This window comes from Scyliorhinus canicula, chromosome 3 (assembly GCF_902713615.1).
Source record: "Scyliorhinus canicula chromosome 3, sScyCan1.1, whole genome shotgun sequence".
Classification (NCBI taxonomy): domain Eukaryota; kingdom Metazoa; phylum Chordata; class Chondrichthyes; order Carcharhiniformes; family Scyliorhinidae; genus Scyliorhinus; species Scyliorhinus canicula.
This window is the reverse complement of record NC_052148.1, coordinates 2,477,004-2,501,513: the sequence shown is the minus strand read 5'-3', so window position 1 is coordinate 2,501,513 and position 24,510 is coordinate 2,477,004. Positions and strand designations below refer to the sequence as shown.

Genomic DNA, 24,510 nt, shown 5'->3' with positions numbered 1-24,510 from the left:
TTCTACCAGACCCTTCTATCAGGCAGAAGATACAGAAGTCTGAAGACTCGCACATCCAGACCGAGGAACAGCTTCTTCCCCACAGCTACTAGACTCCTCAACGACTCCCCCTCAGACTGATCTGTTCCCTGTAAGAACACTATTCACGACGCTCTGTGCTGTACTCTGCAAGGCATGCAGTGTGAGGTGAACCAGTCGTGGTAGAAAACCTGAGAAGTGAAGGCTGAGAAGAATCGTTCAGCACCAGGGTCTGAGGCAGGCTTTCAGTATGGGGTAGATCACGACAAAGTGACAGGCCAGTGCAAACATTTTATTTGCTTCCGATGCAAGAAAAAGGGACACCTACATGAATGAATGAAAATCGCTTATTGTCACGAGTAGGCTTCAATGAAGTTACTGTGAAAAGCCCCTAGTCGCCACATTCCGGCGCCTGTCCGGGGAGGCTGGTACGGGAATCGAACCGTGCTGCTGGCCTGCTTGGTCTGCTTTATAAGCCAGCGATTTAGCCTTGTGAGCTAAACCAGCCCCTGTGAGCTAAACCGGCCCAAGATAAATGTCGAGCAAAACTAAATGATGATAAAAGCAACCCCTGTAAATAAGCTTGCAACAGAACCAAAGTAGGAATCACAGGCTTGCACAATCATTCAGGTCCAACTGAACAAGATACCCCCATTGTGATTGTCATAGTGGTCAATGGCGGCCCCCTGAAAATGGAGGTCAACATTGGCAGCGTAACAACCATCAGAGTTGAAAGAACATTCAAAACATTCTTCAGAAGGGACTGCAACCCTTAAGTCTGAGTCCTTCTGCTACTTTAGGGATCCACTCGGAAGGAGCGATCACAATATGGTGGAATTTAAAATACAGATGGAGGGTGAGAAAGTAAAATCAAATACTAGTGTTTTGTGTTTAAACAAAGGAGATTACAAGGGGATGAGAGAAGAACTAGCTAAGGTAGACTGGGAGCTAAGACTTTATGGTGGAACAGTTGAAGAACAGTGGAGAACCTTCCAAGCGATTTTTCACAGTGCTCAGCAAAGGTTTATACCAACAAAAAGGAAGGACGGTAGAAAGAGGGAAAATCGACCGTGGATATCTAACGAAATAAGGGAGAGTATCAAATTGAAGGAAAAAGCATATAAAGTGGCAAATATTGCTGGGAGATTAGAGGACTGGGAAATCTTTAGGGGGCAACAGAAAGCTACTAAAAAAGCTATAAAGAAGAGTAAGATAGAGTATGAGAGTAAACTTGCTCAGAATATAAAAACAGACAGTAAAAGTTTTTACAAATATATAAAACAAAAAAGAGTGGCTAAGGTAAATATTGGTCCTTTAGAGGATGAGAAGGGAGTTTTAATAATGGAAAATGAGGAAATGGCTGAGGAACTGAACAGGTTTTTTGGGTCGGTCTTCACAGTGGAAGACACAAATAACATGCCAGCGACTGATAGAAATGAGGCTATGACAGGTGAGGACCTTGAGAGGATTGTTATCACTAAGGAGGTAGTGATGGGCAAGCTAATGGGGCTAAAGGTAGACAAGTCTCCTGGCCCTGATGGAATGCATCCCAGAGTGCTAAAAGAGATGGCTAGGGAAATTCCAGATGCACTAGTGATAATTTACCGAAATTCACTAGACTCTGGGGTGGTCCCGGTGGATTGGAAATTAGCAAACGTGACACCACTGTTTAAAAAAGGAGGTAGGCAGAAAGCAGGAAATTATAGGCCAGTGAACTTAACTTCGGTAGTAGGGAAGATGCTGGAATCTATCATCAAGGAAGAAATAGTGAGGCATCTGGATAGAAATTGTCCCATTGGGCAGATGCAGCATGGGTTCATAAAGGGCAGGTCATGCCTAACTAATTTAGTGGAATTTTTTGAGGACATTACCAGTGCAGTAGATAACGGGGAGCCGATGGATGTGGTATATCTGGATTTCAAGAAAGCCTTTGACAAGGTGCCATACAAAAGGTTGCTGCATAAGATAAAGATGCATGGCATTAAGGGTAAAGTAGTAGCATGGATAGAGGATTGGTTAATTAATAGAAAGCAAAGAGTGGGGATTAATGGGTGTTTCTCTGGTTGGCAATCAGTAGCTAGTGGTGTCCCTCAGGGATCCGTGATGGGCCCACAATTGTTCACAATTTACAGAGATGATTTGGAGTTGGGGACCAAGGGCAATGTGTCCAAGTTTGCAGATGACACTAAGATGAGTGGTAAAGCGAAAAGTGCAGAGGATACTGGAAGTCTGCAGAGGGATTTGGATAGGTTAAGTGAATGGGCTCGGGTCTGGCAGATGGAATACAATGTTGACAAATGTGAGGTTTTGGTAGGAATAACAGCAAACGGGATTATTATTTAAACGATAAAATATTAAAGCATGCCGCTGTGCAGAGAGACTTGGGTGTGCTAGTGCATGAGTTACAGAAGGTTGGTTTACAGGTGCAACAGGTGATTAAGAAGGCAAATGGAATTTTGTCCTTCATTGCTAGAGGGATGGAGTTTAAGATTAGGGAGGTTATGTTGCAATTGTATAAGGTGTTAGTGAGGCCACACCTGGAGTATTGTGTTCAGTTTTGGTCTCCTTACTTGATAAAGGACGTACTGGCACTGGAGGGTGTGCAGAGGAGATTCACTAGGTTAATCCCAGAGCTGAAGGGGTTGGATTATGAGGAGAGGTTGAGTAGACTGGGACTGTACTCGTTGGAATTTAGAAGGATGAGGGGGGATCTTATAGAAACATTTAAAATTATGAAGGGAATAGATAGGATAGATGCGGGCAGGTTGTTTCCACTGGCGGGTGACAGCAGAACTAGGGGACATAGCCTCAAAATAAGGGGAAGTAGATTTAGGACTGAGTTTAGGAGGAACTTCTTCACCCAAAGGGTTGTGAATCTATGGATTCCTTGCCCAGTGAAGCAGTTGAGGCTCCTTCATTACATGTTTTTAAGGTAAAGATAGATAGTTTTTTGAAGAATAAAGGGATTAAGGGTTATGGTGTTCGGGCCGGAAAGTGGAGCTGAGTCCACAAAAGATCAGCCATGATCTCATTGAATGGTGGAGCAGGCTCGAGGGGCCAGATGGCCGACTCCTGCTCCTAGTTCTTATGTTCTTTAGTCATGTACACTGGAGAGACACTGAAAGTAGTGGGAAGAAGCTCCACGCCTGTGTCTTATCAGAAGCAGTCAGCTCAGCTACTCATGGCTGGGACTGGCTAAAACAGACTGAACTAGCTGGAAATATTTAATATCCAGGATGGACGTTTCCAAGAGCTTCCATGGGATCAGAGGTGAGGTGGTAAGATGGATACAGAACTGGCTCGGTCACAGAAGGCAAAGGGTAGCAGTAGGAGGGTGTTTTTCTGAATGGAAAGTTGTGACTAGTGATGTTCCACAGGGATCGATGCTGGGGCCTCTGTTGTTTGTGGTGCATATAAACGATTTGGAGGAAAATGTAGCCGGTCTGATTAGTAAGTTCATGGATGACACCAAGTTTGGTGGAGTGGCAGATAGTGTTGAGGATTGTCAGAGGATATAGCAGGACATAGATAGTTGGAGACTTGGGCAGAGAAATGGGAAATCTGGACAAATGTGTGGTCATGCATTTTGGTAGGTCTAACATAGAGGGGAAATATACCATAAATGGCAAAACTCTTGGGAATATAGAAAGTCAGAGAGACCTGGGCGTGCAGGTGCACAGATCTTTGAAGGTGGCAACACAAGTGGACAAGGTAGTGAAGAAAGCTGACAGAATGTTAGCCTTCATTGGACGGGGCATCGAGTATAAAATCTGGAAATGTTGGATTCCTGTTTTAAACATGAAGATATGCTCCAATACAAGATTTTTCCAGGGATAATAGTTGGGCAAGATTAACTCATTAAGGTTGATGATAGAGACAGAAAATGGAAATTGGAATATTGGGTGCAATTCGCTGGAATATTTCAAGCTGACATGAATATGGAGGGGAAAGTCTAGAGGAGGGTAGTACATAGATATACTTTCTCTTTGGATTGCTTGTGTCCTTGTCTATGTTCTTATTTAAGTGACAAAGTTTCCTCTACCTCAATTATTTAATTCTATCCCAACTATGCAGCCAATAAAATATCTTGATGTTTAAAACGGAAATCATGCATTTCCATTTGATTCCAGCCAGCAATATTATGTTTGCTTGTTCTTTGCCTTAAATTAAATCTTTTTTAATGTAACTTGCTAAATTACCTTGTCTTTCTGCATCCCAAAATTGTCCCAAATTCAAACAACAGTGTTGTTGGCTTTCTGATTTTTATTAATGTCCAGTTCATCTCTTCTTTGTCTCAAGTTGTAGCATCTCTTCTTCAAAAGAGGCTTTGTCCTTATATCCATAGACACCAGTTAAGCTGTATGTTTTTGTTACTTCATCGTTGCTCTCGTTACCCATCAAATAGATTCCACTTTTAATTTCATTCTGCCTTGTTCAACTATCGCCCATCTTGTTCTTGGCCATCTATGTTGAAGGGGGCAAGTAAAACCCTGAGACCCAACGCCAACTCTGTTGCTCGGATTTGTCTAAGATTGATGATGTCCATTTATTCTGTCTTTTACAACTTCTCACTGAATGCACGCCCCTCTTTCACTAGATTTTAAATTAGGCTGGCTATTGCTGCACTACGTAGAACATACAGTGCTGAAGGAGGCCATTCGGCCCATCGAGTCTGCACCGACCCACTTAAGCCCTCACTTCCACCCTATCCCTGTGACCCAATAACCGCTCCTAACCTTTTTGTCACTCAGGGGCAATTTATCATGGCCAATCCGCCTAACCTGCACATCTTTGGACTGTGGAGGAAACCGGAGCACCCAGAGGAAACCCACGCACACACGGGGAGAACGTGCAGACTCCACACAGACAGTGACCCGAGCCGGGAAATCTATTGGAAATCTACAAATAAATTCTCAAATTCTTGAAGCGACTGCAAATCTTGTTCCATTTGATGTTAACTGTAAAGTTAAACCCAAAAGATCCATTCTGCTTGGGGAAAAATGCCTTCGGCCCTCGATGTTGTGCCGACCATTGTCCAAAACCAAGTTCAAGCTATCCCACTCCCTGTCATTCTGGTGGGCTCCATGTGCATCGGAATTAATGAGAAGATATAGAACATAGAACAGTACAGCACAGAACAGGCCCTTCGGCCCTCAATGTTGTGCCGAGCCATGATCACCCTACTCAAACCCACGTATCCACCCTATACCCGTAACCCAACAGCCCCCCCCTTAACCTTATTTTTATTAGGACACTACGGGCAATTTAGCATGGCCAATCCACCTAACCCGCACATCTTTGGACTGTGGGAGGAAACCGGAGCACCCGGAGGAAACCCACGCACACAGCGGGAGGACGTGCAGACTCCACACAGACCGTGACCCAGCCGGGAATCGAACCTGGGACCCTGGAGCTATGAAGCATTTATGCTAACCACCATGCTACCCTGCATATCTGACAATTCAAATTTTAAATTTGTTAATCCCAATTCCTGTTAAAATATAAATACATGTTCAGCTATTAACAGGCAAAGGTTAATTCTCTGCTCTTTTGAAAAAGGGGTGGAGTAAAAGTTTTGAACTGGATGTCATTACGTCACCAGCTCTCTTTGTTTCAACCCCGGGAAAAAACATGATCATGGCACCCTTTTCTTTAATAATCTCAACACTCCATTCTCTGAATTTCTTTTGTCTTTCTTCCTGTGTCAGTTGTGTCAGGAATAATTCATATTGAACCTGACACAAAGTTTTAATGTAAAAATGTAAGCATGCTCTGGAGAAATTTGGAACAAATTGGAGAAGGTTATTGTGCTCCGGACAGCAGGAGCGATGGAGCTGACAGGCTGGGTAAGGCGGCACCAGATCCTGCGTCAGGCCGGCAGCCATCGTGTTCAGGAGGATGCCCTCCTCCGGCTCCCTCAACACCCTCCACATGACCCAGTGGAGGAGGCTGCCCCTCAGGCAGGTGGACTTCAACATCAAGCACACTACAAGCTGGAAGAGCCCGGAAGAGCTCAGCGACAAAGCCAGTACCTTGCCGAGCTTGGCTCAGACTGCGAGGAACACATTGGGAAGCGTCCCGCAGAAACTCCAGAAGAGGCGACTAAGTTGCAGCGACTGCCTGCTTGTCACTCCTTCAAAGCCGCAAGTTCGTCAGAGATGCAGGAATGGTTCAGCGTCAAAGAAAAGCATTCCACCAAGAACCCTTCCTCGCAGAGAGGGAAGGAACCACAGCAGCATGTCCCGAGGAGAGGCAAGTTTCTCAGCTGTTTGGCAAGAATGGGCTTCCTCTGTGAAGATCAGTTTGGTCTGCTGCATTGAAGAGCCTGTGCTTCACCCACAGCAGGAGTTAGCAGGAGGCAGTTTGCCCAGGATCTGGAATCCGTGGAATTTGGAATTGGATAGTTAAAGCCAGATATTTGATAAAGCCAGCACCAAGGACGAGAGAAGGCGATTGAAAATTACCATCATATTAGGTCAGAAAACATGCATCACTCTAAGATTCAGCTCAAAAATTGTTGATGTCATCTGTTAGAAAGAAGCAAAGAGGCTTAGCTCTAATGTGGGCAGATGAGGCTTTGGCAAGAATCGCAGAGCGGGGAAAGGACTTGAACTGAGTGAAGATTGTTTTCCATTGCTTCGACTTGGCAATCTGCTGGAGGAAAAAACATTTCCGCCTCTCTGATTCTGCTTTTTTTTTGCTGTATTATTTTAAGCATGAATATATTTTACAGTATGCATAGACTGACTATCTTACAATGATTGTCCCTAGTTCCAGTCTCACCTGCAAGTATATTGAATTGAGAGTGGAAGGTATGTTAAGTATTTGAGTAAAGTTGGTTTGCGCTGTGAGGTAAAATATTATTATCCAGCTGAATCAAAATGATGCACTCCATCCTGGGTCATAACGTTTCGAGAAGATGCTGCTGGTGATTGCTGCTGATTGGTGAGAGACGGTGACAGACCCAACAGTTTAAAAATCTGGTCCTTACTGGCCCAGCAACAATTAGTGTGGGTGGGGAAGGTGGATTGTGCACATCCCAGAGTCCCATTTCTGAAAGTAATTTCCAAAAACAATATTGTAAAATGTTACATCACAGTTGCTCAAACCACTTGAAGAATGTGGTCAAGTCTTTTTGCTCTCCAGTTGGTGTAGGAAAGCAGTGTGTCACTTTTTGGGGAAAAACAGATTAGAATTTATTTTGAATTTGGGTAGAGGAGGTTTGCATGTTGGGCAGCACAGTGGTTAGCACAGTTGCTTCACAGCTCTAAGGTCCCATGCTCAATTCCCGGCTTGAGTCACTGTCTGTGCAAAGTTTGCATGTTCTCTCCGTGTGTGTGTGGGTTTCGCCCCCAGAACCCAAAGATATGCAGGCAAGGTGGATTGGCCATGCTAAATTGCCCCTTAATTAGAAAAAACTAATTGTGCCCTCTAAATTTAAAAAATAAAGATAAAAAAGAGATGCAGTGGCTCAGGAAGACACCCCACCACCACTTACCTGATGAGCTCAACGCATTCTATGCCTGCTTTGAGCAAGAGGTCAACGAGTGCATGCCCTCCACCGTGGAAGCCTCGGATGAACTTGTATCTGAAGTTACTCAAAGGTCATCCCACGGAAAGCCCGGATGGGGTACCCGGACGGGCACTCAGGTCTTGCGCGGATCAGCTGACGGGGGTATTCGCAGACATCTTCAACCTCTCTTTACAACGTGCCTTAATGACTATCGTCTAGTGGCTCTGACATCCATCATCATGAAGTGCTTCGTAAGGTTAATCATGGCACAAATCACCTCCTGGATTGCCTTGATCCACTACAGTTTGCCTACCGCTGCAACAGGTCCACAGCAGATGCCATCTCCATGGCCCTGCACTCAACCCTGTAAAACCTAGATAACAAAGACACCTATGTCAGACTCCTATTTATTGACTACAGCTCAGCCTTCAACACCATTATTCCTACAACACTTATCTCCAAACTCTGTGGCCTGGGCCTCGGCTCCTCCCTCTGTGACTGGATCCAGAATGTCCTAACCCACAGACCACAATCAGTAAGGATAGGCAACAATACCTCCTCCATGATTATCCTCAACACTGGTGCCCCACAAGGTGTGTCCTCAGCCCCCTATTATACTCCGGATACACCTATGACTGTGAGGCCAAATTCCCCTCCAACTCGATTTTCAAATTTGCTGATGACACCACCGTAGTGGGTCGGATTTCAAACAATGTCGAGACAGAGTAGAGGAATGAGATAGAGAATCTGGTGAACTGGTGTGGCGACAATAATGTCTCCCTCAATGCCAACAAAACGAAGGAGATTGTCATCGACTTCAGGGAGCGTAGTGGAGGACATGCTCCTGTCTACATCAATGGGAACGAAATAGAAAGAGTCGAGAGCTTCAGGTTTTTAGGTGTCCAGATAACCAACAACCTGTCCTGGTCCCCCCCATGCCAAAACTACAGTTAAGAAAGCCACCAACGACTCTACTTTCTCAGAAGACTAAGGAAATTTGGCATGTCAGCTGTGACGCTCTCCAACTTTTACAGATGCACCATAGAAAGCATTATTTCTGGTTGTATCACAGCTTGGTATGGATCCTGCTCTGCCCAAGACCACAGGAAACTACAAAAGGTTGTGAATGTAGCGCAGTCCATCACGCAAACCAGCCTCCCATCCATCGACTTTATCTATAATTCCCGCTGCCTCAGAAAGTCAGCCACGCACCCCGGACATACTCTCTTCCACCTTCTTCCGTCAGGAAAAAGATACACAGGTTTGAGGTCACGTACCAACCGACTCAAGAACAGCTTCTTCCCTACTGCCATCAGACTTTTGAATGGACCTACCTCGTATTAAGTTGATCTTTTCTCTACACCCTAGCCATAACTGTAACATTATATTCTGCAGTCTCTCCTTCCTTCCCTATGTATGGTATGCATTGTTTGTACAGCATGCAAGAAACAATACTTTTCACTGTATACTAACACATGTGGCAATAATAAATCAAATCTTATTCAAGGACAATTAGACATGAGTATTGAATAATGACATAGGCAATGATATTCACCTTGATAGAAACACATTTTAAAAAGTGTTGGCATTAAATTGAAAATGTATAAAGTCTAAAATGTTTGTTTCTGCTTTATAGGGATGTGAACTGCGGGAAATTGCAGTGTAAGGGTGGGACTAAATACCCAAAGCGAGGAGGAAGAATAAGAATTTTGGGAACCATTATCACTCATGGGAATGTGAAATATAACTGCAGAGGGATATCTTCTATCATATCTGATGCTGGCACTCCAGACTTAATGTCACATGGAACCAAGTGTGGAAAGAACAAGGTAATCAATTCAGTCAATAGTAATCAATGTAAGCTCAAAACGAATGGACACTCCATCCCTCTTTCGTCCCTCCCAATGTTCATGCTGGTTCACCCTCCTCACTCCAGCTCTTCTCCTTCATATTATTCCCATTAGTCCTCCACTCTATCACATTCAACTTATTCGACAATTCTTTCTTTGCTGCCCACTTTTACTTTAACTTCTACAGCACTACTGGCTCACAACGCCAATAACCCAAATTTGATTCTAGCCTTGGATGACTGTGCGTGTGGAGTTTGCACGTTCTCTCTGTGACTGCATGGGTTTCCTCCGGGGGCTCCAGTTTCCTCCCATAATCCATCAAAGCTGATGATGTTGATGAAAGCATTGTGGAATGTTGTGAAAACCCATCTGGTTCCCTTCAGGGAAGGAAATCTGCTGTCCTTTCTTGGTCCGACTCCAGCAATGTGGTTGACTCTTAAATGGCTCAGCAGGCCATTCCTTTCTGTGTGAGGTTTGCACCAGTATTCAAATGCTACAAAAACACAAAAAAGGGATGAACCCGGACGGGCCACCCGGCATTGACCCAGGCATCGGAAACGACAACGGCAAACCCAGCCCTGCCGACCCTGCAAAGTCCTCCTGACTAACACCTGGGGGCTTGGGCCAAAGTTGGAAGAGCTGCCTCACAGACTAGTTAAGCAACAACCTGACATAGTCACACTCACAGAATCATACCTTACAGACAATGTCCCAGACACCACTATCACCATTCCTGGGTATGTCGTGTCTCACCGGCAGGGCAGACCCAGCAGAGGGGCCGGCACTGTGGTATACAGTCGGGATGGAGTTGCCCTGCATGTCCTCAACATCGACTCTGGACCCTATGAAGCCTCATGGCTTCCGGTTAAACATGGGCAAGGAAACCACCTGCTGATTACCACGTACCAGCCACCATCAGCTGATGATGCTGGTGGGCAGCACAGTAGCACAAGTGGATAGCACTGTGGCTTCACAGCACCAGGGTCCCAGGTTCGATTCCCCGCTGGGTGACTGTGTGGAGTCTGCACGTTCTCCCCGTGTCTGCATGGGTTTCCTCCAGGTGCTCCGAATTTCTCCCACAGTCCAATGATGTGCAGGTTAGGTGCATTGGCCATTCTAAATTGCCCTCAGTGCCCAAAAAAGGTTGGGAGGGGTTATTGGGTTCCAGGAATTGGGTGGAAGTGAGGGCTTAAGTGGGTCGATATAGACCCGATGGGCCGCATGGTATGAACACCACTTGAAGAAGCACCGAGGGTGGCAAGGGTACAGAATATGCTCTGGGTGGGGACTTCAATGTCCATCACCAAGAGAGGCTGGGTAATACCACCACAGACCGAGCTGGCCGGGTCCTAAAGGACAATAGCTGCCAGACTGGGACTGCAGCAGGTGGTGAGAGAACCAACAAGAGGGAAAAACGGACTTGGCCTCATTCTCACCAACCTGCCTGCTGCAGATACATCTGTCCATGACAGTATCAGTAGAAGTGACCATCGCACAGTCCTGTGGAGATAAAGTCCCGTCTTCACATGAAAATGAAATGAAAATCGCTTGGATACCTTCCATCGTGTTGTGTGGCACTGCCACCGTGCTAATTGGGATAGGCTTCGAACAGATCCAGCAACTCAAGACTGGGCATCAATGAGGTGCTGTGGGCCATCAGCAGCAGAATTGTATTCAACCACAATCTGTAACTTCATGGCCCGGTATATCCCCCACTCTACCATTAGCACCCAGCCAGGGGATCAACCCTGGGTCAATGAAGAATGCAGGAGAGCATGCCAAGAGCAACATCAGGCAGACCGAAAACTGAGGTGTCAACCTGGTGAAGCTACAACACAGGACTAATTGTGCCAAGCAGCATAAGCAGCAAGTAATAGACAGAGTAAAGCGATTCCATAATGACCACATCAGATCTAAGCTCTGTCGTCTGCCACATCCAGCCGTGAATGGTGGTGGACAATTAAACAACTCACTGGAGGAGGAGGCTCCACAAATATCCCCACCCTCAATGATGGAGGAGCCCAGCAGATCTGTGCTAAAGACAAGGCTGAGGCATTCGCAACAATCTTCAGCCAGAAGTGCCGAGTGGATGATCCATCTTGGTCTCCTCTGGCAACCCCAGCATCACAGATCTCTTCAGCCAATACGGGGCAGCACGGTAGCATTGTGGCTAGCACAATCGCTTCACAGCTCCAGGGTCCCAGGTTCGATTCCGGCTTGGATCATTGTCTGTGTGGAGTCTGCACATCCTCCCCGTGTGTGCGTGGGTTTCCTCCGGGTGCTCCGGTTTCCTCCCACAGTCCAAAGATGTGCAGGTTAGGTGGCTTGGCCATGGATTGCCCGTAGTGTCCAAAATTGCCCTTAGTGTTGGGTGGGGTTACTGGGATATGGGGATAGGGTGGAGTTGTTGAACTTGGGTAGGGTGCTCTTTCCAAGAGCCGGTGCAGACTCGATGGGCTGAATGCCCTCCTTCTGCACTGTAAATTCTATGAAATACGATTCACTCCACACAAATGACATGGTAGCACAGTTACTTCACAGCTCCAGAGTCCCAGGTTCGATTCCCGGCTTGGGTCACTGTCTGTGCGGAGGCTGCATGTTCTCCCCGTGTCTGCGTGGGTTTCCTCCGGGTGCTCCGGTTTCCTCCCACAGCTCAAAGATGTGCAGGTTAGGTGGATTGGCCATGATAAATTGCCTTTAGTGTCAAAAGAAGGATGGGTTGAGTGGGTTACTGGATTACGGGGATTGAATGGGGGTGCGGGCTTGGGTAGGGTGCTCTTTCCAACAGCCGATGCAGACCCAATGGGCTGAATGGCCTCATTGTGTAAATTCTATGACAAGTGTGGACAAGTTGAGTGAAAGGGCAAATGAATGGCCAATGCCGTATATTGAGAAAATGCGATGTTATCACTTTGGTAGCAAAAGAATGAAGGCAGACTATTATCTGAACGGCCATAAATTAGGAGAGGGGATTGTGCAGTGGGATCTGGGTGTCCTTGTGCACCATTCGCATGCAGGTGCAGCAGGCGGTAACGGAGGCTAATGGTATGTTGGCCTTCATTGCGAGAGGTTTCGAGTACAGAAGCAGGGATGTGTTGCTGCAATTGTACAGGGCCTTGGTGAGGCCACACCTGGAGTATTGTCTGCAGTTTTGGTCTCCTTGTCTGAGGAAGGATGTTAATGCTCTCGAGGGAGTGCAGCAAAGGTTTACCACTCTGATTCCAGGGATGGCGGGACTGTCATACGAGGAGAGATTGAATCGGATTAGGATTGTATTCGCTACAATCGACCTGTGGAATTTGTTACCACAGGAAGTAGTTCAGACCAAAACATTGTGCGCGGGATTGTCCATCAGCAGGATCCTCCACACCCCCACCGAAGGGCAGCCGCGGCTGCACGTTTCCCGATGGCATGGGGGTGTCCCACAGTGGGAAACCCCATTGGCCGGCTGCGTGAATGGAGAATCCCGCTGTCGGCAGGGGAGCGCCGCATCGGGAAGCGGGGCTGGTGGCAGGGAGAATCCCGCTGTCGGCAATGGGACAAGAAGCAGTTAGATGTTGCTGTTAGGATGAAGGGCTCAAAGGCTATGGGGGGAAAGCAGGATTAGGCTATTGAGCTGGATGATCAGCCATGATCATAACGAATAGCAGAGCCGGCTTGAAGGGCCAAATGGCCTTCTCCTGCTCCTATTTTCTATGTTTCTATAATCAAAGAAAGACTGAAGGCACTGGATACGGCAAAGACTCTGGGCCCTGACAATACCCCAGTAATAGTGCTGGAGACGTGCTCCAGAACTTGCCGCACCCCTAGCCAAGCTGTTCCAGTACAGCAACAACACTGGCATCTACCCGGCAATGTGGAAAAATGTATCAAAGAATCAACAGTGCTGAAGGAGGCCATTTGGCCCATCGAGTCTGCACTGGCCCTTGGAAAGAGCACCCTACTTAAGCCCACACCTCCACCCTGTCCCCTTAACCCAGTAACCCTTTTTTAGACAACCCACCAAGCCTGCATATCTTTGGACTATGGGAGCAAACCGGAGCACCCGGAGGAAACCCACGCACACACGGGGAGAACATGCAGACTTCACACAGACAGTGACCCAAACCGGGAATCGAACCTGGGACCACGGAGCTGTGAAGAAGCAATGGTAAGCACTGTGCTACCATGACACCCAGGTGTGTCGTGTACACAAGAATCAGGACAAATCCAACGCAGCCAATTTTCGCCCTATCAGTCCGCTCTCCATCATCAAGATGGAAGGAGTCATCAACAGTGCTATCAAGCGGCACTTACTCAGCAATAACCTGCTCAGTTGGTCAGTTTGAGTTCAGTTTGGGTTCCACCAGGGTAACTCAGCTCCTGACCTCATGACAGCCATGGACAAAAAAGCTGAATGCCAGAGGTGAGGTGAGAGTGACTGCCTTAGACATCAAAGCAGCATTTGACCGATTGTGGCATCAAGGAGCCCGAGCTAAACTGGAGTCGATGGGAATCAGGGGGGAAACTCTCCGCTGGTTGGAGTCATACCCGGCACAAAGGAAGATGGTTGTGGTGGTTGGAGGTCAATCATCTCAGCTCCAGGACATCACTGCAGGAGTTCCTCAGGGTCGTGTCCTCGCCCAACTATCTTCAGCTGCTTCATCAATGACCGTCCCTCCATCATAAGGTCAGAAGTGGGGATGTTTGCGATGACTGCACAATGTTCAGTACCATTCGCAACTCCTCAGATAATGAAGCCGTCCCTGTCCCAATGCAGCAAGACCTGGACAATATCCAGGCTTGGGGCTGACAAGGGGCAAGTTACATTCACACCACACAGTGCCAGGCAATGACCATCTCCTACAAGAGAGTATCTAACCATCACCCCTTGACATTCAATGGCATTACCATCGCTGAATCCCCACAATCAACATCCTGGGGGTTACCATTGATCAGAAACTGAACTGGACCCAGCCACATTAATACTGTGGCTACCAGGGCAGGTCAAAGGCTAGGAATCCTACAGAGAGTAACTCACCTCCTGAACCCCCAAAGCCTGTCCACCATCTCCAAGGCACAAGTCAGGAGTGTGATGGAAAACTCTCCACTTGCCTGGATGAGCGCAGCTCCAACAACACTCAAGAAGCTCAACACCATCCAGGACAAAGCAGCCCCGCTTGATTGCTCCCCTTCCACAAACATTCAAACCCTCCACCACCGACGCAGCGGCAGCCGTATGTCCCATCTACAAGATGCACTGCAGTAACTCACCAAGGTTTCTTAGACAGCACCTTCCAAACCCACGGCCTCTACCATCTAGAAGGACAAGAGCATCAGATACCTGGGAACCCCACCACCTGGAGGTTCCCCTCCTAGTCACTCATCACCCTGACTGGGAAATATATCACCGTTCCTTCACTGTCGCTGGGTCAGTCTTGTAACTCTCTCCCTAACAGCACAGTGGGTGTACCTACACCTCAAGGACTGCAGCGGTTCAAGAAGGCAGCTCACCCACCACCTTCTGAAGGGCAACTCGGGATGGGCAATAAATGCTGGCCTAACCAGCGACGCCCACATCCTGTAAATGAATTTTTAAAAGAAGGCAATATTGGAAATTCATTGATTGATTCCTAGTATACTGGGGTTCTTATCAGGAATGATTCAGTAGATTGGCTTTAATAAGCACAGTGGTTAGCACCGCTGCTTCACAGTGCAAGGGACAAGGCTTCGATTCCCGGCTTGGGTCACTGTCTGTGCGGAGTCTGCACTTTCTCCCCGTGTCTGCGTGGGTTTCCTCTGGGGCTCCAGTTTCCTCCCACAAGTCCCGAAAGACACGGGGCGCGATTCTCCGCAGCCGCGGAAAATCGCGAAGTCGGCCGTGAAAATGGCCAAGTTCCCCGACGGCCCGATACGGCCCCGTTCCCGAGCTATTCACGCCCAGGAAATGGGTAGGAACGGGGCCGCACCAATCACGTGGCAAATGACGTCGGAACGCCGCGACGCCCGGATGACGCCGGAATGACAGCCACGTGAAGCCGCCCGATGTGGTAAAAAGGCGCTGGCGAGCACAGCAGCGGGACGGGAAACATGTCGGAGCCACGGTGGGCAGCGCCGAGGTTTGCTGAGGCCGACATAGAAACGCTCCTCAATGAGGTGGAGCAGAGGAGGGGCATCATCTGCCCGAGAAGAGGGCATCGCCACCCTGCAAGCGTGGTGCACCAGGCCTGGCGTGAGGTGGCCACTGCTGTGAGTGCTGTGGGGCAGACCCCTCGCTCTGGGGAGCAGTGCAGGAAAAAGCTTCACGACATCACCAGGGCTGCCAGGGTAAGTGCCAAGAGGGTGCCAAGAGGGTGCCCCTGGGTCACAACCATCCTTCCCCCCCCCATGTACTTAATCACCCACCTCCCTCCACTCTGGGCGGGGGGCAGAGTTAGTGGAGGATGGTTCACTAATTAGTCACAGACCCAGCGCTCTGACCCCTTGAAGAGATGCAATGGTTTAGTTACAACTTGACCCCCAACCTGTGCCAGTATCTGAACGGCCTGCTGATAACGGCCGAATTTTAATGATCTACCTATGCCCTCCACCCAACAGGACAAGACCGCTCACAATACCCGGGAGCGCAACAGGACCGGAGGAGGTTCGCCCATTTTACACCCCCTCACCACATTTGAGCAGAGGGCACTGCCCCCCCCCCCCCCCCCCCACCCCACCCCCAGCCCCTCTTGTGTCCCTTCACACCCTGCCCACTGGGACACCTCCCCATCCTCTGTCCCTTCACACCCTGCCCACTGGGACACATCCCCCATCCTCTGTCCCTTCACACCCTGCCCACTGGGACACCTCCCCCATCCTCTGTCCCTTCACACCTGCCCACTGGGATACCTCCCCCATCCTCTGTCCCTTCACACCCTGCCCACTGGGACACCTCCCCCATCCTCTGTCCCTTCACACCCTGCCCACTGGGACACCGCCCCATCCTCTGTCCCTTCACACCCTGCCCACTGGGCACCTCCCCCATCCTCTGTCCCTTCACACACCCTGCCCACTGGGACACCTCCCCCACCCTCTGTCCCTTCACACCCTGCCCACTGGGACACCTCCCCCATCCTCTGTCCCTTCACACACCCTGCCCACTGGGACACCTCCCCCATCCTCTGTCCCTTCACACCCTGCCCACTGGGACACCTCCCCCACCCTCTCTCCCTTCACACTCTACCCACTGGGATACCTCCCCCATCCTCTGTCCCTTCACACACCCTGCCCACTGGGTCACATCCCCCATCCTCTGTCCCTTCACACCCTGCCCACTGGGACACCTCCCCCATCCTCTGTCCCTTCACACCCTGCCCACTGGGACACCTCCCCCATCCTCTGTCCCTTCACACCCTGCCCACTGGGACACCTCCCCCATCCTCTGTCCCTTCACACCCTGCCCACTGGGACACCTCCCCCACCCTCTCTCCCTTCACACCCTGCCCACTGGGACACCTCCCCCACCCTCTCTCCCTTCACACTCTACCCACTGGGATACCTCCCCCATCCTCTGTCCCTTCACACACCCTTCCCACTGGGTCACATCCCCCATCCTTTGTCCCTTCACACCCTGCCCACTGGGACACCTCCCCCATCCTCTGTCCCTTCACACACCCTGCCCACTGGGATACCTCCCCCATCCTCTGTCCCTTCACACCCTGCCCACTGGGACACCTCCCCCATCCTCTGTCCCTTCACAACCCTTCCCACTGGGACACCTCCCCCATCCTCTGTCCCTTCACACCCTGCCCACTGGGACACCGCCCCCATCCTCTGTCCCTTCACACCCTTCCCACTGGGACACCTCCCCCATCCTCTGTCCCTTCACACGCCCTGCCCACTGGGACACCTCCCCCATCCTCTGTCCCTTCACACCCTGCCCACTGGGATACCTCCCCCATCCTCTGTCCCTTCACACCCTGCCCACTGGGACACCGCCCCCATCCTCTGTCCCTTCACACACCCTGCCCACTGGGACACCTCCCCCACCATCTCTCCCTTCACACCCTGCCCACTGGGACACCTCCCCCACCCTCTCTCCCTTCAGACACTGCCCACTGGATACCTCCCCCATCCTCTGTCCCTTCACACCCTGCCCACTGGGACACCTCCCCCATCCTCTGTCCCATCACACACTGCCCACTGGGACACCTCCCCCATCCTCTGTCCCTTCACACACCCTGCCCACTGGGATACCTCCCCCATCCTCTGTCCCTTCACACCCTGCCCACTGGGACACCTCCCCCATCCTCTGTCCCTTCACACTCTACCCACTGGGATACCTCCCCCATCCTCTGTCCCTTCACACACCCTGCCCACTGGGCCACATCCCCCATCCTCTGTCCCTTCACACCCTGCCCACTGGGACACCTCCCCCATCCTCTGTCCCTTCACACACCTGCCCACTGGGACAACCGCCCCCATCCTCTGTCCCTTCACACCCTTCCCACTGGGACACCTCCCCCATCCTCTGTCCCTTCACACACCCTGCCCACTGGGATACCTCCTCCATCCTCTGTCCCTTCACACCCTGCCCACTGGGATACCTCCCCCATCCTCTGTCCCTTCACACACCTGCCCACTGGGACACCGCCCCCATCCTCTGTCCCTTCACACACCCTGCCCACTGGGACACCTCCCCCACCCTCTCTCCCTTCACACCCTGCCCACTGGGACACCTCCCCCACCCTCTCTCCCTTCAGACACTGCCCACTGGGATACCTCCCCCATCCTCTGTCCCTTCACACCCTGCCCACTGGGACACCTCCCCCATCCTCTGTCCCATCACACACTGCCCACTGGGACACCTCCCCCATCCTCTGTCCCTTCACACACCCTGCCCACTGGGATACCTCCCCCATCCTCTGTCCTTCACACCCTGCCCACTGGGACACCTCCCCCATCCTCTGTCCCTTCACACCCTGCCCACTGGACACCTCCCCCATCCTCTGTCCCTTCACACACCCTGCCCACTGGGACACCTCCCCCATCCTCTGTCCCTTCACACACCCTGCCCACTGGGACACCTCCCCCATCCTCTGTCCCTTCACACACCTGCCCACTGGGATACCTCCCCCATCCTCTGTCCCTTCACACACCCTGCCCACTGGGACACCTCCCCCATCCTCTGTCCCTTCACACCCTGCCCACTGGGACACCTCCCCCATCCTCTGTCCCTTCACACACCCTGCCCACTGGGACACCTCCCCCATCCTCTGTCCCTTCACACACCCTGCCCACTGGGACACCTCCCCCATCCTCTGTCCCTTCACACCCTGCCCACTGGGACACCTCCCCCATCCTCTGTCCCTTCACACCCTGCCCACTGGGACACCTCCCCCATCCTCTGTCCCTTCACACCCTGCCCACTGGGACACCTCCCCCATCCTCTGTCCCTTCACACCCTGCCCACTGGGACACCTCCCCCATCCTCTGTCCCTTCACACCCTGCCCACTGGGACACCTCCCCCATCCTCTGTCCCTTCACACACCCTGCCCACTGGGACACCTCCCCCATCCTCTGTCCCTTCACACCCTGCCCACTGGGACACCTCCCCCATCCTCTGTCCCATCACACACCTGCCCACTGGGACACCTCCCCCATCCTCTGTCCCTTCACACCCTGCCCACTGGGACACCTCCCCCATCCTCTGTCCCTTCACACACCTGCCCACTGGGACACCTCCCCCATCCTCTGTCCCTTCACACACCCTGCCCACTGGGACACCTCCCCCATCCTCTGTCCCTTCACACCCTGCCCACTGGGACACCTCCCCATCCTCTGTCCCTTCACACACCCTGCCCACTGGGATACCTCCCCCATCCTCTGTCCCTTCACACCCTGCCCACTGGGACACCTCCCCCATCCTCTGTCCCTTCACACCCTGCCCACTGGGACACCTCCCCCATCCTCTGTCCCTTCACACCCTGCCCACTGGGACACCTCCCCCATCCTCTGTCCCTTCACACACCCTGCCCACTGGGACACCTCCCCATCCTCTGTCCCTTCACACACCCTGCCCACTGGGACAACCTCCCCCATCCTCTGTCCCTTCACACACCTGCCCACTGGGACACCTCCCCCATCCTCTGTCCCTTCACATCCCTGCCCACTGGGACACCTCCCCCATCCTCTGTCCCTTCACACCCTGCCCACTGGGTACACCTCCCCCATCCTCTGTCCCTTCACACCCTGCCCACTGGGACACCTCCCCCATCCTCTGTCCCTTCACACACCTGCCCACTGGGACACCTCCCCCATCCTCTGTCCCTTCACACACCCTGCCCACTGGGACACCTCCCCCATCCTCTGTCCCTTCACACACCCTGCCCACTGGGACACCTCCCCCATCCTCTGTCCCTTCACACACCCTGCCCACTGGGACACCTCCCCCATCCTCTGTCCCTTCACACCCTGCCCACTGGGACACCTCCCCCATCCTCTGTCCCTTCACACACCTGCCCACTGGGACACCTCCCCCATCCTCTGTCCCTTCACACACCCTGCCCACTGGGATACCTCCCCCATCCTCTGTCCCTTCACACACCCTGCCCACTGGGACACCTCCCCCATCCTCTGTCCCTTCACACCCTGCCCACTGGGATACCTCCCCATCCTCTGTCCCTTCACACCCTGCCCACTGGGACACCTCCCCCATCCTCTGTCCCTTCACACCCTGCCCACTGGGACACCTCCCCCATCCTCTGTCCCTTCACACCCTGCCCACTGGGACACCTCCCCCATCCTCTGTCCCTTCACACCTGCCCACTGGGACACCTCCCCCATCCTCTGTCCCTTCACACACCCTGCCCACTGGGACACCTCCCCCATCCTCTGTCCCTTCACACACCCTGCCCACTGGGACACCTCCCCCATCCTCTGTCCCATTCACACACTGCCCACTGGGACACCTCCCCCATCCTCTGTCCCTTCACACACCCTGCCCACTGGGACACCTCCCCCATCCTCTGTCCCTTCACACAACCTGCCCACTGGGACACCTCCCCCATCCTCTGTCCCTTCACACACCCTGCCCACTGGGACACCTCCCCCATCCTCTGTCCCTTCACACACTGCCCACTGGGACACCTCCCCCATCCTCTGTCCCTTCACACACCCTGCCCACTGGGATACCTCCCCCATCCTCTGTCCCTTCACATCCCTGCCCACTGGAACACCGCCCCCATCCTCTGTCCCTTCACACCCTGCCCACTGGGACACCTCCCCCATCCTCTGTCCCTTCACACCCTGCCCACTGGGACACCTCCCCCATCCTCTGTCCCTTCACCACCCTGCCCACTGGGACACCTCCCTCCATCCTCTGTCCCTTCACACACCCTGCCCACTGGGACAACTCCCCCATCCTCCTGTCCCTTCACACCCTGCCCACTGGGACACCTCCCCCATCCTCTGTCCCTTCACACCCTGCCCACTGGGTCACCTCCCCCCATCCTCTGTCGCTTCACACCCTGCCCACTGGGACACCTCCCCCATCCTCTGTCCCTTCACACACCCTGCCCACTGGGACACCTCCCCCATCTGTCCCTTCACACACCCTGCCCACTGGGACACCTCCCCCATCCTCTGTCCCTTCACACTCTGCCCACTGGGACCGTCCAGTGCCTGGCCAAGTGTCTCTAAATAACCCCGTTTCATTCTCTTCCCTAGGACGGATGCCGAACGACCAGGGCCGTCTGCCTCCAGGCAGCGAGAACCATCTGCCCCCACCGCACCAAGGGCCGCACGCCAGAGGGTGCCAGGAGATCAGCAAGGAGTGCCATCCTCCCCCACAGAATCTGTGGAGCAGGAGGCGTAGAGGACGGGGACAGAGGTAGAGGGAGAAATGGCCCGCGAGCGCCCTGCGGCCACTCAGCAGTGGTCCGTGACTTTGAGGAGACGTGCACTGACGAGGACCTCGAGCTTGCGGCACAGCTATCTCCCACACCATCCACCATCCCAGAGACACTCACCTCAGTTGGCCAATTTAGTGATGAGGCTCCTGGGTCACGGTCTGGTTCGCACCACACAGCTGAGCCAGTACAGCAGGTGGAGTGGGAGCAGCCGAGGGGCTGGACGGTCGGAGGGCAGCCCAGGACCAGCATCCAGCTGCCTCCCAGACCTTTCCCGGGTTCCTGGAGTTACGCGACCCACCTGGACAGCCGATGCATTTTGAAACCCAGGGACAGAATGTCGGGATGAGAGCCGTCTTCCAGCAGCTGCAGACGCAGTTAGAGGAGTCGTACCGCGTCCAAGAGCAGGGAGTGGTGCCGCTCATGGCAGCAACCCAGCCCGACACCGCACGGGTGGCATACGCGGTCGAGGCTATGGGTGAAACAGTTTTGGCCATGGGTCAGTTTCTGCAAGGCGTTGGGCTTAATGTGCAGGCGTCATCCATGGCCCTGGAGAGGGTTGCCCTCTCACAGGCAGCAATGCGCCAGAGCCAACACGACATTACCGGCGCGCTGCGGGCCTTGGCCGAGTCTCACGAGGCCATGGCCCAGTCCCAGCACGCCATGGCCCAGTCCCAGCACGCCATGGCCCAGTCCCAGCACGCCATAGCACAGTCCCAGCACGCCATGGCCCAGTCCCAGCATGCCATGGCCCAGTCCCAGCATGCCATGGCCCAGTCCCAGCACGCCATGGCCCAGTCCCAGCACGCCATGGCCCAGTCCCAGCATGCCATGGCCCAGTCCCAGCATGCCATGGCCCAGTCCCAGCACGCCATCGCCCAGTCCCAGCACGCCATGGCACAGTCCCAGCACGCCATGGCCCAGTCCCAGCACGCCATGGCCCAGTCCCAGCACGCCATGGCCCAGTCCCAGCACGCCATAGCACAGTCCCAGCACGCCATGGCCCAGTCACAGCCATGGCCCAGTCACAGCCATGGCCCAGTCCCAGCACGCCATAGCACAGTCCCAGCACGCCATGGCCCAGTCCCGGCACGCCATGGCCCAGTCCCAGCACGCCATAGCACAGTCCCAGCACGCCATAGCACAGTCCCAGCACGCCATGGCCCAGTCCCAGCACGCCATAGCACAGTCCCAGCACGCCATGGCCCAGTCCCAGCACGCCATGGCCCAGTCCCAGCATGCCATCGCCCAGTCCCAGCACGCCATGGCCCAGTCCCAGCACGCCATGGCACAGTCCCAGCACGCCATAGCACAGTCCCAGCACGCCATGGCCTAGTCCCAGCACGCCATGGCCCAGTCCCAGCACGCCATGGCCCAGTCCCAGCACGCCATGGCACAGTCCCAGCACGCCATGGCCCAGTCCCAGCACGCCATGGCCCAGTCCCAGCACGCCATGGCACAGTCCCAGCACGCCATAGCACAGTCCCAGCACGCCATGGCCCAGTCCCAGCACGCCATGGCCCAGTCCCAGCACGCCATGGCCCAGTCCCAGCACGCCATAGCACAGTCCCAGCACGCCATAGCACAGTCCCAGCACGCCATGGCCCAGTCCCAGCACGCCATGGCCCAGTCCCAGCACGCCATAGCACAGTCCCAGCACGCCATGGCCCAGTCCCAGCACGCCATGGCCCAGTCCCAGCACGCCATGGCCCAGTCCCAGCACGCCATGGCACAGTCCCAGCACGCCATGGCACAGTCCCAGCACGCCATGGCCCAGTCCCAGCACGCCATAGCACAGTCCGAGCACGCCATGGCCCAGTCCCAGCACGCCATGGCCCAGCCCCAGCACGCCATGGCACAGTCCCAGCACGCCATGGCCCAGTCCCAGCACTCACAGGTTGAGGTCGCACAGTCCCTGGCGGGAATGTCTCACTCCCTGGACTCTGTCTCAGCGAACCTTCGGACCCAGGCCTCCAGGACTGGCAGCGCCAGGTGTCGGTGGGGCGACGGGGCACCTCCCCGCTCGCACTTCCGTCCCACAGTGAGGCCCGGGGGCCACCGGGCTCCCCGAGGGAGGAGGAGGTTCCGGGGCCCATCCAATTAACTCCATCACGGGACGTCCCGGAACGCTCGGGCTCCCCCCGTCCCATCCCTGGTGCATCGGGTGGGCAGCGGGCAGAGCAGGGTGGCACCACGTCATCCGAAACGCCCACGGAGCAGCCTGGCCCATCAAGGCCGGGTCGCCCCAGGAAAGGAGAGCCGACGGGGAGACATGTCGAAGGGGGTGATTCGCAGCAGTCCTCCTCCACTCCTGCTGTATCATCTGGGGAATCACTGAGACGTAGTGATAGGGCCCGTAAGGCAACAAAGAGAGACACAAAGCAAGTTGTCACGGGTGAAGGGCACAGTTTAGTTGTAGGGGCTAGGGCATCTGTACATAATATTCACCATTAAACTCACTGTTGCACCTAACTTGTCATACCGTGTGATTTTTCTGCAGCCACGGGGATCGTGATGGTGACCGAGTGTCGCTGGGGTTGACGAGCAGTGAAACTTCGGTGCCGGGTGTGCAGTCCCTTCCCCCCCACCGCTACCCAACACGGGCACGTGATGGAGTGTCCCTGACGAACTCAGTGGCCACCAAGCTGGATGGTTCAGCTATTGAAATGAAAATCGCTTATTGTCACGAGTAGGCTTCAATGAAGTTACTGTGAAAAGCCCCTAGTCGCCACATTCCGGCGCCTGTCTGGGGAGGCTGGTACGGGAATCGAACCGTGCTGCTGGCCTGCTTGGTCTGCTTTAAAAGCCAGCGATTTAGCCAAGTGAGCTAAACCAGCCATGAGTAAGACTTTGTCTAACAATTCTGAGCTCACAGCTCATCGCAGAGCGGGCTGGCATCATTCAACATGGCACTGATCACACCCCCCGCTGACACAGCCATCAATGTCGTGCCATACCGTTGTGCCGCAGTGGTATGGGTGATGTCGAAGTGGAGCAGTGTACGCGGAGCGGGGGTGCGGGGGGGTGGGGGGGGGGGAGTGGTGGGAGTTGTGTGTTGACCCTCTGTGCGACTGGCGATGCAGGTAGTGGTGTTGGTGTTCAGCGGGGACGTCGCGTGCGACGCGTGAACCTAGCTTCCACCAAGGCGTCGCGTGCCCGCCGTCCTCGCCGGGTCCGTCGTGCCGCCTCCTGGGCAGCACCAGCACCCGGGTCGTGCCTGCGTGCTGCGCCCGCCACTCCACCAGCCTCCTCCTCCTCCTC

General features: G+C 53.5%; 1 protein-coding gene across 3 annotated transcripts in view; it reads left to right on the top strand.

Annotated features, from left to right (window-relative positions):
* Positions 1-24,510, top strand: part of LOC119963786 (disintegrin and metalloproteinase domain-containing protein 12-like) — a 467,225-nt gene that overhangs the window by 365,669 nt on the left and 77,046 nt on the right. For all 3 annotated transcript variants that reach the window (XM_038793073.1, XM_038793071.1, XM_038793074.1), the window contains one exon: positions 9,168-9,360. In XM_038793073.1, coding sequence (XP_038649001.1) covers positions 9,168-9,360 — 193 coding nt within the window. The remainder of the gene's footprint in view (positions 1-9,167; positions 9,361-24,510) is intronic.